The 11,939-nt window shown below is 26.3% G+C and overlaps 9 protein-coding genes across 9 annotated transcripts, besides 19 other annotated features; 4 read left to right on the forward strand and 5 right to left on the reverse strand.

Moving 5' to 3' along the window:
- Nucleotides 1–566: 566 nt before the first annotated feature.
- Nucleotides 567–603: a sequence feature (AT_rich).
- Nucleotides 604–687: 84 nt separating this feature from the next.
- Nucleotides 688–729: a sequence feature (AT_rich).
- A 62-nt stretch (nt 730–791) lies between these two features.
- Nucleotides 792–1,460, forward strand: EDI_095620 (uncharacterized protein; the record flags this gene model as incomplete). The annotated part of the gene is made up of 1 exon (XM_001734294.1): nt 792–1,460. One exon carries the CDS (start codon nt 792–794, stop codon nt 1,458–1,460), a length of 669 nt encoding a protein of 222 aa, XP_001734346.1.
- A 107-nt stretch (nt 1,461–1,567) lies between these two features.
- Nucleotides 1,568–1,624: a sequence feature (AT_rich).
- Nucleotides 1,625–1,650: 26 nt separating this feature from the next.
- EDI_095630 (60S ribosomal protein L34-A, putative) lies at nt 1,651–2,064 on the reverse strand (the record flags this gene model as incomplete). Its single annotated transcript, XM_001734295.1, has 1 exon — nt 1,651–2,064. One exon carries the CDS (start codon nt 2,062–2,064, stop codon nt 1,651–1,653), a length of 414 nt encoding a protein of 137 aa, XP_001734347.1.
- A 49-nt stretch (nt 2,065–2,113) lies between these two features.
- Nucleotides 2,114–2,236: a microsatellite.
- Nucleotides 2,237–2,339: 103 nt separating this feature from the next.
- Nucleotides 2,340–3,251, reverse strand: EDI_095640 (cyclophilin seven suppressor, putative; the record flags this gene model as incomplete). Its single annotated transcript, XM_001734296.1, has 1 exon — nt 2,340–3,251. The coding sequence occupies one exon, from the start codon at nt 3,249–3,251 to the stop codon at nt 2,340–2,342; it is 912 nt and encodes a 303-aa protein (XP_001734348.1).
- A 247-nt stretch (nt 3,252–3,498) lies between these two features.
- Nucleotides 3,499–4,029, forward strand: EDI_095650 (ADP-ribosylation factor, putative; the record flags this gene model as incomplete). Its single annotated transcript, XM_001734297.1, has 1 exon — nt 3,499–4,029. One exon carries the CDS (start codon nt 3,499–3,501, stop codon nt 4,027–4,029), a length of 531 nt encoding a protein of 176 aa, XP_001734349.1.
- Nucleotide 4,030: 1 nt separating this feature from the next.
- Nucleotides 4,031–4,117: a sequence feature (AT_rich).
- Nucleotides 4,118–4,317: 200 nt separating this feature from the next.
- Nucleotides 4,318–4,363: a sequence feature (AT_rich).
- Nucleotides 4,364–4,688: 325 nt separating this feature from the next.
- Nucleotides 4,689–4,720: a sequence feature (AT_rich).
- A 335-nt stretch (nt 4,721–5,055) lies between these two features.
- Nucleotides 5,056–5,097: a sequence feature (AT_rich).
- Nucleotides 5,098–5,181: 84 nt separating this feature from the next.
- EDI_095660 (amino acid transporter, putative) lies at nt 5,182–6,837 on the forward strand (the record flags this gene model as incomplete). Its single annotated transcript, XM_001734298.1, has 2 exons — nt 5,182–5,239; nt 5,381–6,837. 2 exons carry the CDS (start codon nt 5,182–5,184, stop codon nt 6,835–6,837), a joined length of 1,515 nt encoding a protein of 504 aa, XP_001734350.1.
- Nucleotides 6,838–6,883: 46 nt separating this feature from the next.
- Nucleotides 6,884–6,905: a sequence feature (AT_rich).
- Nucleotides 6,906–6,961: 56 nt separating this feature from the next.
- Nucleotides 6,962–7,768, forward strand: EDI_095670 (uncharacterized protein; the record flags this gene model as incomplete). Its single annotated transcript, XM_001734299.1, has 1 exon — nt 6,962–7,768. The coding sequence occupies one exon, from the start codon at nt 6,962–6,964 to the stop codon at nt 7,766–7,768; it is 807 nt and encodes a 268-aa protein (XP_001734351.1).
- Nucleotides 7,769–7,796: 28 nt separating this feature from the next.
- On the reverse strand, nt 7,797–8,180 carry EDI_095680 (uncharacterized protein; the record flags this gene model as incomplete). The annotated part of the gene is made up of 1 exon (XM_001734300.1): nt 7,797–8,180. The coding sequence occupies one exon, from the start codon at nt 8,178–8,180 to the stop codon at nt 7,797–7,799; it is 384 nt and encodes a 127-aa protein (XP_001734352.1).
- Nucleotides 8,181–8,742: 562 nt separating this feature from the next.
- Nucleotides 8,743–8,775: a sequence feature (AT_rich).
- A 29-nt stretch (nt 8,776–8,804) lies between these two features.
- EDI_095690 (GTP-binding protein yptV5, putative) lies at nt 8,805–9,478 on the reverse strand (the record flags this gene model as incomplete). The annotated part of the gene is made up of 2 exons (XM_001734301.1): nt 8,805–9,235; nt 9,286–9,478. The coding sequence occupies 2 exons, from the start codon at nt 9,476–9,478 to the stop codon at nt 8,805–8,807; spliced, it is 624 nt and encodes a 207-aa protein (XP_001734353.1).
- A 10-nt stretch (nt 9,479–9,488) lies between these two features.
- Nucleotides 9,489–9,629: a sequence feature (AT_rich).
- Nucleotides 9,630–9,670: 41 nt separating this feature from the next.
- Nucleotides 9,671–9,696: a sequence feature (AT_rich).
- Nucleotides 9,697–9,836: 140 nt separating this feature from the next.
- Nucleotides 9,837–9,864: a sequence feature (AT_rich).
- Nucleotides 9,865–9,889: 25 nt separating this feature from the next.
- Nucleotides 9,890–9,979: a microsatellite.
- A 371-nt stretch (nt 9,980–10,350) lies between these two features.
- Nucleotides 10,351–10,489: a microsatellite.
- A 36-nt stretch (nt 10,490–10,525) lies between these two features.
- Nucleotides 10,526–10,581: a sequence feature (AT_rich).
- On the reverse strand, nt 10,547–11,907 carry EDI_095700 (uncharacterized protein; the record flags this gene model as incomplete). The annotated part of the gene is made up of 2 exons (XM_001734302.1): nt 10,547–11,597; nt 11,657–11,907. 2 exons carry the CDS (start codon nt 11,905–11,907, stop codon nt 10,547–10,549), a joined length of 1,302 nt encoding a protein of 433 aa, XP_001734354.1.
- Nucleotides 10,880–10,928: a sequence feature (AT_rich).
- Nucleotides 11,069–11,115: a sequence feature (AT_rich).
- Nucleotides 11,628–11,649: a sequence feature (AT_rich).
- Nucleotides 11,908–11,939: the final 32 nt, after the last annotated feature.

Consider the following 11,939-nt stretch of genomic DNA (forward strand, 5'->3'; position numbering starts at 1 on the left):
CTTTATAATCATCTATTTGTATTATCTAATTTACCAACTTCAATTAATGAATTACATGTAATAAAATCAACTCTTCCTTTAAATATTAAACTATTACCTCAATTAACATTTTTATCTTTATTTGAATGTAAAACAAATGGACTAATTCTTCCATCTTCATTAAAAAGATTTGAGACAGAGTCATTAATATTAACCAATAATGACTTTAATGATCTTACAACTGGACTTACAAAGTTGATGGTTTATGATGAACATTTTTATCATTTCCAAAACCCCCAACTAATAGAATCATTAGAATTTGGAAATATGAACGATATTGATATTTCTCAATTTATTTGTTTAAAAGACCTTATCATTGTCTCATCCTCTTTTGAAAATATACAAATACCAAAAACATTAACCCGTTTTGAGATGGAATACTGTACCCTGGTGTCGTCATTAAATCTATCTGAAAGTAACATCACTGACCTTTACATAGGATATTCTAACCTTCATGCTATCATCTTTCCAACTTCTCTTAATAATTGTTATTTAAGACAAAATTATCCTTCCTTAACAAATGTTCCAAATATAGATAATTTATATATTAAATAATTTTTTTTTGTATCCAAAAACTTAATATTTTTAAGATCGCCGTCAAAATATAAACAGTTACCAACTTTTAGATTCAACGATAAAAGAAAAAAGATATTAAAGTAATTAATAAAAAATATTATATAAAATAATTAAGAAATGAGTAACGAGTTAGCTTAAAAAGAAGAATAACAGATCAAAATTTTTATTCATTAGAAATGGAATTCAAAGACGTCACTAATAAAAATTATAAAGATCAAGCTATTTTCTTCCTTAATGCTTTCTGGGCTGAAGCTGGAAAAGATGCAGAAAATATTTGGAGATTATATTTCCTTGTTACTGAACTTGATGTAGAAAATGGAGCAAATGGAAGTAAACTTGATGAATTTGGAGCACATAGATTCTTTGAAAAAGAAGGAATTCCATTCTCTGTTCAAGAGATGAGACAAAAACTTAATGTTGCAGATCCAAAGTTTAAGAAAATTGCATTCATTGAATTCCTTTTATACAAATACAACCAAACAATTAAGGAATTAATGGCTAGACCTCAAGGAACCAATGAAGCTCTTATTAAAGCACAAAAAGCAATGGAAGATGTACAAAACGAAATTCAAAAGATTGAAGACAAAAAGAAAGATTTAGAGAAGAAAGCTGCTCAAGGAACTGGTGTTGCTGCTATGAGAGCAAATAATGAACTTCAACAACTTCTTTCTGGTGATAAAACTGAATTGAATAGAGCTCTTTTAACTGCTGAAGCCTCTGTTAGAAAAGCACAAAAGAGTGGAGGAGATGGAGAATCACCAGCTGGTGCTCTTTGGTGGTTAGCAAGAGAACTTGAAGAAGCAAAGAAATATAAACCACAAAAGAAAGGTGGAGTTGCCAAGTAAGTTTTTTTTCTTACATAAGCCAATTGAATTCATTTTTATAAATGAAAAGTTTGATATTTTTTTGAACAAAATTTCTATTATTAATAATTTATCCTTTTTGAATACTCTTAAATAAATATTTAATTAACAAATAAAATTAAACTTTCATTAAATTATTAAATAAACTAACAACAATCAGAAACAACTCAATTTATTTCTTTTGATTTTTCTTATCAGCCTTCTTGATGGTCTTAGTAGCTTTCTTCTTATCTTCTTTAACATTTTGTTTGTTTTCTAAATTGCTTTTAGCAGCAGCTAATTTAATTAAGTTATGTTCATTGATAAGAAAAGCTCTAAGGATTTTCTTTTGGACACATTTATGGCATCTAACTCCTCCATAAGCACGAGTAACAGTTCTCTTGCTTTTTCCTAACCATCCATATTGGTGGGGTCTAATGTGTCTTATACCAGCAAGAACACATCCACAATCACCACATCTAACTCCATTAGAAATTTTTTGTCTGTGTTGAACAGTCATCTTTCCTCCAGCAGTTTTAACAATTCTGATTCCATTGGATTTAGTATTGTATGAGTGTTTTCTGACGTATGTTACTCTGACAGCCATTAAGAGCTAATCAATCAATTTTAGATTATAGGGTTGTTTTTCTTGCTCATTATTTATTATTCTATTTAACTTTTTTACTATTCTTTTATAGAATCATCTATTTTTTTGATATATATATCAAAATATTTATTTAAATGTGATTTATTGTTTTTTACTCTTTTTTATTTTTTTAATAAAAAATACTTTTTTTACAAAGTATTATCTTTCATCATATTATCAGTTTATTTTATTATTTCAATGATAAAATAAAAGGTTAAGATGATAATTTAAAAAATTCATTTAGCGGGATACACATATAAAAAGGCTGCAGATTTGTATAGGAAAGAATAATTGCGAAGGAGATTCATTAACTTCATTTGTTTTAATATAACAACTTGTTCATCAGTTTGTTTATCATGAACTTTAACTATGCAATTTTTAATATTGTATCTATGAGCTTTATCCCAAGGTAAACCGTCAGCCATTAGAGTAAATAAGATATCTTCTAATTGTGTGTCAGGAGTACAATCACGAAGACAATCACTTTGATTACTTTCAGGATATAACACAATCACAGGGAATAATAAGACATCTGAATCTTCATCAATATTAATATTCAATGGAATATACATACCCATGTCAGTCATTAAATCAAAGTCACGTTGAATAATACCCTTTTTACGTAAAAACTTTTCATAATTTTTAGGTTCTTCAGTGATAGTCATTCTTTTTTTCATTTCAGTACAGAAGTCTCTTAATTTAATAAATTCTGGATCATTTTTCTTAAGGTTAAGTCCAAGGTCAATACAAACTAAAGCGTCATCGTACTTGTGAAGTCTTAATTTAGCTGTTGCCATTCTATAGTAACACTTAACATTGTTTGGAACACATTTTAACGACTCAGTACAATCTTCATATGCTCTTCCAAAATTTTCCATTTTAATTTGACATGCAGCCCTATTAGAGTATAACGCTGCAAGTAAATTTAAATCTGTTGGCTTTGCTTGAATACCTTCAGTATAATATTCAAAAGCATCTTTGATTTTACCAACTTTAAAACATTCATTTCCTTGTTCTCTGAAATTAGTTGCTTGTTCATCTGGTGTTCCTTCATATTTTAACGCTGCCAATGCATCAAACAACTCATTTCCATTTTCTGGTACTTCTGTAGCAAAAAAAGGATTTTGTTCCCATGGGATATTTGTCATGAATATTATTTCTGGTTTTGTCGATGTTTTAGGGTTTTTTTTGTTAAGTAAATTCCTTTTTCTTTTAATTTTTCGTTGTATATAACATATTTGAATAAAATCATTCAACAAATTTTCTTTTGAAAAGAAAAATCAACCAGAAGAAATGTTTTGGTTAAGAACCACAACAGAAAGTTTGTTCTGATGAATGACTAATTGAACAGTATTTAAAGAAATGAGATTTAACGATTAACTCATTAATTAAACAATGGGAAATTGGTTGTCTAAAATTCTTAATGTGAAAAAAGAAACAAGAATCCTTATGATTGGATTAGATGCAGCTGGAAAAACTACAATTCTTTATAAACTAAAGATTGGTGATCTTGTTACAACAATACCAACTATTGGGTTTAATCTAGAGACTGTTGATTATAAGAACCTTCATTTTAATATTTGGGATATTGGAGGACAAAATAAATTAAGACCTTTATGGAGATACTATTATTCTGGTACAAATGCAATAATTTTTGTTGTTGATTCTAATGATGATAGTGAACGTTTAGAAGAAGCAAGAGTTGTTTTGTTCAATGTTCTTAATGATGACTATTTAAAAGGTGTTCCTTTACTTATTTTTGCTAATAAACATGACCTTCCTCGTGCTAAAAGTGTTAGTGAAATTGCAAAAGGTTTAATGTTATCATCAATAAAAGATAGAGAGTGGTATTGTCAAACTTCATGTGCAACAAATGGAGATGGTCTTTATGAAGGTCTTGATTGGCTTTCATCAAAACTTGAATAACAAATTTTAATTCATTTATGAATTGAAATATTTATTATTTAAAGATATTGTTTTGATAAAAATTTTCATCATATAGATTTAAATAAAACTTCTTGAAGAACATTGTGAATAATTTTGTTGAAAAGAAATACATTGAAATAACTATAAATATTCTTATTATGAATAAATGCATCTAAAAATAACAAAAGATTCAAGAAAAAAAAATATTGAAGTGATGCATCAAAGTTATATCGTTATAAAAATAATAGAAATGACAATAACATAATACCAAACTATTACTGTATAAACTTTAAAAATAAAAATTATGTTCTAATAATTCATAAATAATAATTATGATAAGATGTTTTAGTCTTTTAAAGCTATGTTAATAACCCATTGAAATATTTATTAATTAAGTTACCAAGACTCACAAAATCTCAAAAAATTTATTAACCTTAAATAAAAAATTATATCATCATTTTATTAAGTTGAGAAATAAAGATGGTATGTAGTAAAACATGATAGAAAGAGAGGGTATTTGTTCTCTATTTTTTGATAATGATATAAATTAGTGTGTAAATTACAAAATAAAAAAAGGAAGAATAATCTAATTGAACCCTTTAATCATCTAACCACTATATTTCTAAAGCATAAGTCTTCGTACTTTTATTTACTTACTCAAAAAAAAAAAAAATAAATTTGTATATATTTAGAAAGTTATATTCTAACATAATTGGCTCTATAATAGAAATAGAAGATAGTTTTAATAATAGAGGAATTTTTTAGTTTTATTGAAAAAAATGACAAAAATGAAATATTGAAGATTTTAATATTCCTTTCTTCAAATAAAATAAAAAAGATAAATAATCATTAGAAGTTAGGTTTTAATTACTTACTAACATTATAAATTATGGAATTTATTTTTCAGTTTTGGTATATTCAAAGTAAAGTATTATTCCTGTTAATTTGAGGTGAATAATTCATTATAATTATCCTTTCTCTATTATACACATTTTTTCAAAATAAAAATGAACTTCAAAAATTGGCTAAAATAAATTATAAATTTTTTTAAAGAAAAAATATATAAATGTTCGGGAATATTTCGTTACGTTAAGTAGATTAAAAAAAGGGTTGAACAGAGAAACAGTTTAATCTTAAAAAAATAGAGAAGTGATGAGTATTTTAGATGAGGGTGTTATAATGTCATCACCTGCACTATCAACTACTCCATGTTTGTCATTTGTCCACAACTATTTATTTTTCTTGGTTTTATTTGTGGATTTTATTACTTTTGGCAAGTATTCCAATATTTATGAAATGAATTTGACACAAAAAGAAAAGTTGTTTGAAATATATTAACCTTATGCTGTAGCTATTTCAAAAGATTTTTCTGTTGATGTCATTGAGTCATCAGCAACAGAAGCTAATACCACTAATCGACATGGGACAATTACCTGGTTTAATTTGGCTGTTGTTGTTTATTTTTCTATTGGAGGAGGACCTTTTGGTTTTGAAGAGTCTATTCTTGTTTCTAACCCTGCATGGAGTTTATGGAGTTTGTTAGTCATTGCAGTACTATGGGCACTTCCACAATCAATGACTATGGCAGAACTATCTGTAAGATTTGAGGGAGGATATAATGAATGGGTGTATAAAGCTTTCGGATATCATGTTGGATTATTTCATTCAATAGTTAGAACAGTATTTAATGTTTCATGTAATGCTGGATATATGGCACTATATTATGATTATATAAATACTCTTTATCATCAATTTTTATTCTTTGATTTCCAGGACTTTACATGGACATATTTTATATTAAAAATCCCAACATTAATTATTTTTATTTCCATATTAATCAGTGTAAATATATTAGGGGCTAAAAGGTTATCTTCAGTTGGTGTTATATTAACCATTTGTGTTATATTACCATTTGTGATACTTTTCTTCATTGCAACACCAAAATTGGATTTAAGTCAACTTGTTAATTTCAATGTTGTTTCAGACGAGGCGTCTTTTCCTAAAATGATTAGTATTGTTATGTTTAATTTAATGGGATGGGATTTTGTTGGAAATGTAAGTTCACAAGCTAAAAAACCAAAAAGAGATGTTCCAATAGCCATGATTGTTGCACTATTACTTGTTGTAATGACATATATCATTCCTACTATGGATTTAGTTACTACATTAGATTTTACTATTCCTCCTTCACACTTAGATTCACCATACACATCAATTGAACCTTTATATGTTGCTATGGCAAATAAATTATGGCAACCACTTTCATATGTTATTGAAGTAGCTACAATTTGTGGTGTATTTGGATTAGCAGCAATGTTCTTACAAACATCATCTCAAGGATTATGCCATGCAACACAATTTAATTTCCTTCCAAGAATCTTTTCTCGTTCCTTTGCAGGAACTGCTACACCATATTTTGCAATTTTATTCCAATCTGTATTTTCTTTCTCTATAGCAATTTTTGTAACATTTAACCAAATTGTGTCACTTCAAATGTGGTTCTTATCAATTTCAACACTCTTCATTATGTGCTCATATTTGGTTATTCGATGGAGGGCATATATTAAGAAAACAGAAGTAGAAGCTCTGTTTTATTTACCATTTCATCCAATATTATTAACGTTGTTTGTTCTCCCAACAATTTTATTATCAGTTTTTCAGTTATTCTACAAAGTAGGAGAATGGTATGTTATTGGAATTGGGTTAGTTGTCTTAGTCATCTGTGAGTTAATCACCATCACTGTGGTATTAATTCTAAAGAAGAAATCATCTCGAGTAGAACTGGAAAATACAGGATATGAGTCATGACTACACTAGAATAAGTTTTAAGTTGTACAGGGAAATATAACTGGTGTTTATTTTATATTTTTTTTTTAGTACAAAGTATAAAAATGATGTTTATGAAAAAAAGAACTACACTAAAAAAATACAAATGGAAGAGATTAACATAGAGAATATTGAAAAAATCATTTCAGCTAAAATCAAAGATATTCTAAAAAAATATTATTCTGTTAACGAGTCTTGGGAAAGTCTTGTCGATGAGTTAGACAAAGAAAAGGCTATAAATAAAAAACTAAAGATTTCTATCCTCAACAATACAAAAACAATTGAAGAGAAAGATAGTCAAATCAAAAAATTAAAGGATGCTATTGAAACAGAAACCTTAAAGAAAGAAAAAGAACAAAATAAAGTTAATAGAAAACCAAGAGAAACAACAGTTCAAGAACTAGTATTGTCCCAAAAAGCACAAAAACAGAATATAGAAAGTAAAGTTAATATAGTGCCTTCTTCTGATATTACAGATTTTCTCAATAACACTTTTTACAGTAGACTCATCTTCAATTTATATTATGAAGATAGACAGATTGATGTTGGGGGTATAATTTGGGCAACTTTATCAAATTCACTCATCTTATTTGAAACAGAAGAACTAAAGTATTTTGGAATCTTTATGAGCCAATCATTTTTATTTATTAAAGAATCTAGTATAGAAATAGTTCAACCAAAAACATTTAACTATTCTAACATCTATTTAAACCAAGAACAACCATTCTTATCTATTGAAAATTATTTCTATTTATTTAAAGAACAAATAATTATCAATGACATTGAAAACTATGTTAATCCCTCATTTAAACAACTAATACGTTCTTGGATGACTAACCAAATAGGTACACAACAAACTACCATTAAAATTAGAAGAGTTTTTGCTTGGAATATTATTCAATTAATTCAGTAAATTCCTTAACACAAAGGTTTAAATTTCATTAATTATCATGACGAAGTTTGTCTATCAAAATGAATGTGGTGAGTGTTGCTACCCATAAAATGAACAAGAGTTTGTCAGCAATGATTATCATTAATAGGTAAGAATTTGATTTTTTTGATGACCCTCTTTGAGGTTTTTTCATTTCTTCAGATGAAGAAGACGATAAGCCTTTCTTTTTGGGTAGTTCGATATTACTATCTGCTTCTTCATCAACACATGGGGCATAATTTAAATTACTAGAGAATGGTTGGTAAGGGTACTGTGGTGGTGCTTCATAAGGTTCAATTTCTAATTCATATTGACTAGGCACTTGACCGGTATAGTACTGTTCTTGGGGGTCAGGAATTATAGGTGCCGATGGTCGGTTTTGTATATCTGTCATCTGAGATAAATTATTGATTTGTTCGTTAGACATCAAAAAGGTAACTTAAAAGTTTAACTTTCACTAAGTTTTTTATTTAACTTTTTTAATAACTCAAAAAATTGATAATGAAGAATAAATTTTTCATAAGCAATAACTTCAAATGATTTTTTATGCTGATCTATGGAAAATTTCCTTCATTCTTTGAGACTTTTTCTCTTTGTACATAGTCTTAGCTTGTTGAAGTTCATTTTGTTTAGTACTAATTTCATTATTAAGTATTTCTTTATCTTCTGCTGGGACATTGTGTTTCTCGTATATTTTCTTCTTCTTTTCTAACATACCGATTTCATTCTTCAAGTTCTTATACTTTAATTTTAAGTCATAATAATCAATCTTGGTTTGTCCATGTTCCCCAACATTAGGGATATCTGTTACTATATTGGTAGTTTCCATCTTTTTTATGTTGTTTCTCTTTACAACAATGTTCTTAAAAAGAGTTGTCTTTTCGTTTTGTATAATTCAATGATTGTATCATCTCATTTAAAAATGAGAAAATTACTTTTCCTAGAAAAATGATTTCTTAAAAAAAAAAAATAAAATAATTAGATATAATGAGTAAAAAAGGAGAACCTAATATTGAATTTAACAACAGCTCTTATTTGGTTCAGTTGTAGTATTACCATCAATAGAAATAGTGCTAATAGGGACTGAATGATTATCCTCTTTTTTCATAGTTTTAACTACTTTTCTAGCAACAGTCAAAAATGCTTCTTCTACATTCAATCCTGATTTAGCAGAAGTTTCATAATAGGGAATGTCACCATTATTTTCACACCATTCCTTTGCTTGATCATTACTAACAACTCTTTTTGCTGCATCCTCATCAACTTTGTTTCCCATTACAACAAATGGGAAATTTGTAGGATTTGTAGGATTAGCTCCAGATAAGAAATCATTTTTCCATGTGTCTAAAGACTGAAATGATTGTTCATTTGTTACATCAAAAACTAAGAAACAACAATCGCTTCCACGATAAAATGCTTGTCCAAAACTCATAAACTTTTCGTGTCCAGCTGATTTGTTAGATTTGATTAACAACTACCCCTTAATTGAAAAAACAAACCAGTATCCCAGACTTGTAAGGCAATACTCTCTCCATCAACATCAATTTCTTTTGTTAAAAAATCTGCTCCAATTGTTGCTTTATATTGTGCAGTAAAAGATTTGTTAATAAATTGATTCATTAATGATGATTTACCAACCGCAGAGTCCCCAATTAGAATCATTTTTAATAACGTCTTCTTGGGTTTACTCATTTGTTCTTTCTAAATAATTTTTTAGTACATATTTTTATTAAAGATCTTTTAGAATAAAATAGAAATAAATTTCAAATTTTTTGTTTTTCTTTAATTATAAAATTTTGTTATTTTTTATTTACTTATCAACAAATTAAATTTGAATAATATTGGTATTTATCGGGTTTTTATGCTAAAACAAATATTTACCCCTATAAAAATAAATTAATTATAATATACTAGTTTGAATTGTTGTATGTATTTCACTTCAGAAAAAAACATTAAAAGAAGTAAAGAGAAGAATTGATTTGAATAAAAACTGAAATATAATGATTTGTTTGTAATTAAGTTGAAATTTATTTTTGAAAAAAGGATTAAGATATAATAATAAAAACTATATTAAATAAGAAGACTAGATTCTTCTTTATTCTTAGAAAGATAAATAAAATAATTAAAAAAATAATAAAAAGAATTAGAAAGAATTCTAAAAATAAGAAAATAGAAAGAAAAAATAAAAAGGAACCATTTTATTGGCTATTCAGAGATATTTAAAGCAATACTCATTTTTATCATTCAATGACTTGCCGCAACGCTAACCCACTTCTTCCTACATTAAACTCATTACAAATGAGTATTAATAATAATGGGTTTGATACTAATTTCTTGCGTTGTGATATTGGTAATGTTTTTGTTCCAATAAGTCCATTACAAGTAAAAAAAGTTGAATTCTCATTTGATTTCTCTGATGATAGTTCAGATTATTCTAGTGATTTTTCTAGTAATACTTTTATATCTGGTTCTTGTGATTTCTAATTCTTATCTTTTGTACCTACAATAAAACTTTACTACTATTAATTTTACTCAACACATATCAAATAATTCACTCATTCACATTTATTTTTTTTTCATGTTAGTTATTTTGTTTCTATAATATAAGAAATATTCTAGTTGCATCTATTCTATTCTATTTTTTCTTTCTAATTCATCATTTTACTTCTTATTTATTCCTTTTTATCTTTTCATTTTATTTTAATATCTTCAAAATAACACGAAAAAAGGAAAAACAACAAAAAATAAATAAAAGAAGTATTAAATTGTTAAATAATTAATTATAGTAATAATTACTAAAAGAGAAGTAATCAATATCACTTTAATAAATAATTGATAATAAGAATCAAAACTATCATATTCAATCATTAAATAAATTTGATTTTGATCCAAAACAATATTATTTAATTCAATTTGAATTTTTTGAGAAGAAAATAGTCCAAAAAAGTAATCTTCTTTAAAAGAAAAAGAAAGAATGTTATTAATAGAAGGATTGAACCAATACTTTTTAATATTCATTCCAAAAGGTAATTTGATGCTAATAGAATAATTTAATACACCAATTGGGAAACTATTTGTTATAAGAGGAACTTCTAATATATTTAAATTATTATTATTAATGAATTTATAATGATAATTAATTGAAAATGAAGTAGACCAACCACCTAACAAAGGGTATCTTGGTTGAATAGTAATAACATTATTATTTTTATTAACTTTTGATGAATGCCCATAGATAATTCCAGTTGAATCATAATATTTATCAATTTGACTTTCTAATGGTAATTTTAATATTATTTTTTTTAAACAAATACTTTCATTTATAAATTCTTCATATTGTATTCTTTCAAATGGACCATCTAATTCATTTCCAATATTTTTTACATTAATAAAATGTTCTTCAATAAAATTTTGATTCTTTTCAATAGAAATAAATTTTTGAATTAATTCAATTTGAATAGGATCAATAAAACTATAAAAGTCAATAAAAAACCAATGACTTTTAGTTCCAATATAATCTTCAAGAATAAACCTTTGAACATTATTATTATTTGTAATAACTTGATAAAATGGTGCTTTAGAAATAATTTGTGATTGAAGGCAATGAACATTAATAATACAAGTTATAGTTTTATATAAAGACATTGGACATAAGTTTCCATGATACCTCATTATATATTCATTAAATAAACTCTTTGTTTTTGTTCTTTTAATTGTAAATCCAATATGATTTTCTTTACAATTTATTATTCCGCTTGTTATATTAGGTAATTCTAATATTATTTCTTGTTTATTGAATATTTCTTTCCCACTATTTCTTTTGTTAATTTCCCTTCTTTACTTTTTAATTTATTTTTTAATTTGTCAAACTATTTGATTCTAATTGGATATTTTGTGTATTCTTCATTTGATAAATTACAATTTACTGCACCTATTTTTTTGGTCTCATTAATTAACATTAGCATGGTGTATTCTTTAATTGGATCATCTGATGTAAAATCAATTGAATAACTAAAGATTGGATTTATTTTTTCAATATTAAGCTCTCCTTCTATGATCTCATTTACAACAACCCCTCTTACTGCCCTAATCAAAAATATTACTATGACTTTCCATATCATTTCTCTTACTGTTCTTTATTTTGAAGTTATTA

This window comes from Entamoeba dispar, genomic scaffold (genome assembly GCF_000209125.1).
Source record: "Entamoeba dispar SAW760 scf_1105229458171 genomic scaffold, whole genome shotgun sequence".
Classification (NCBI taxonomy): domain Eukaryota; phylum Evosea; order Mastigamoebida; family Endamoebidae; genus Entamoeba; species Entamoeba dispar.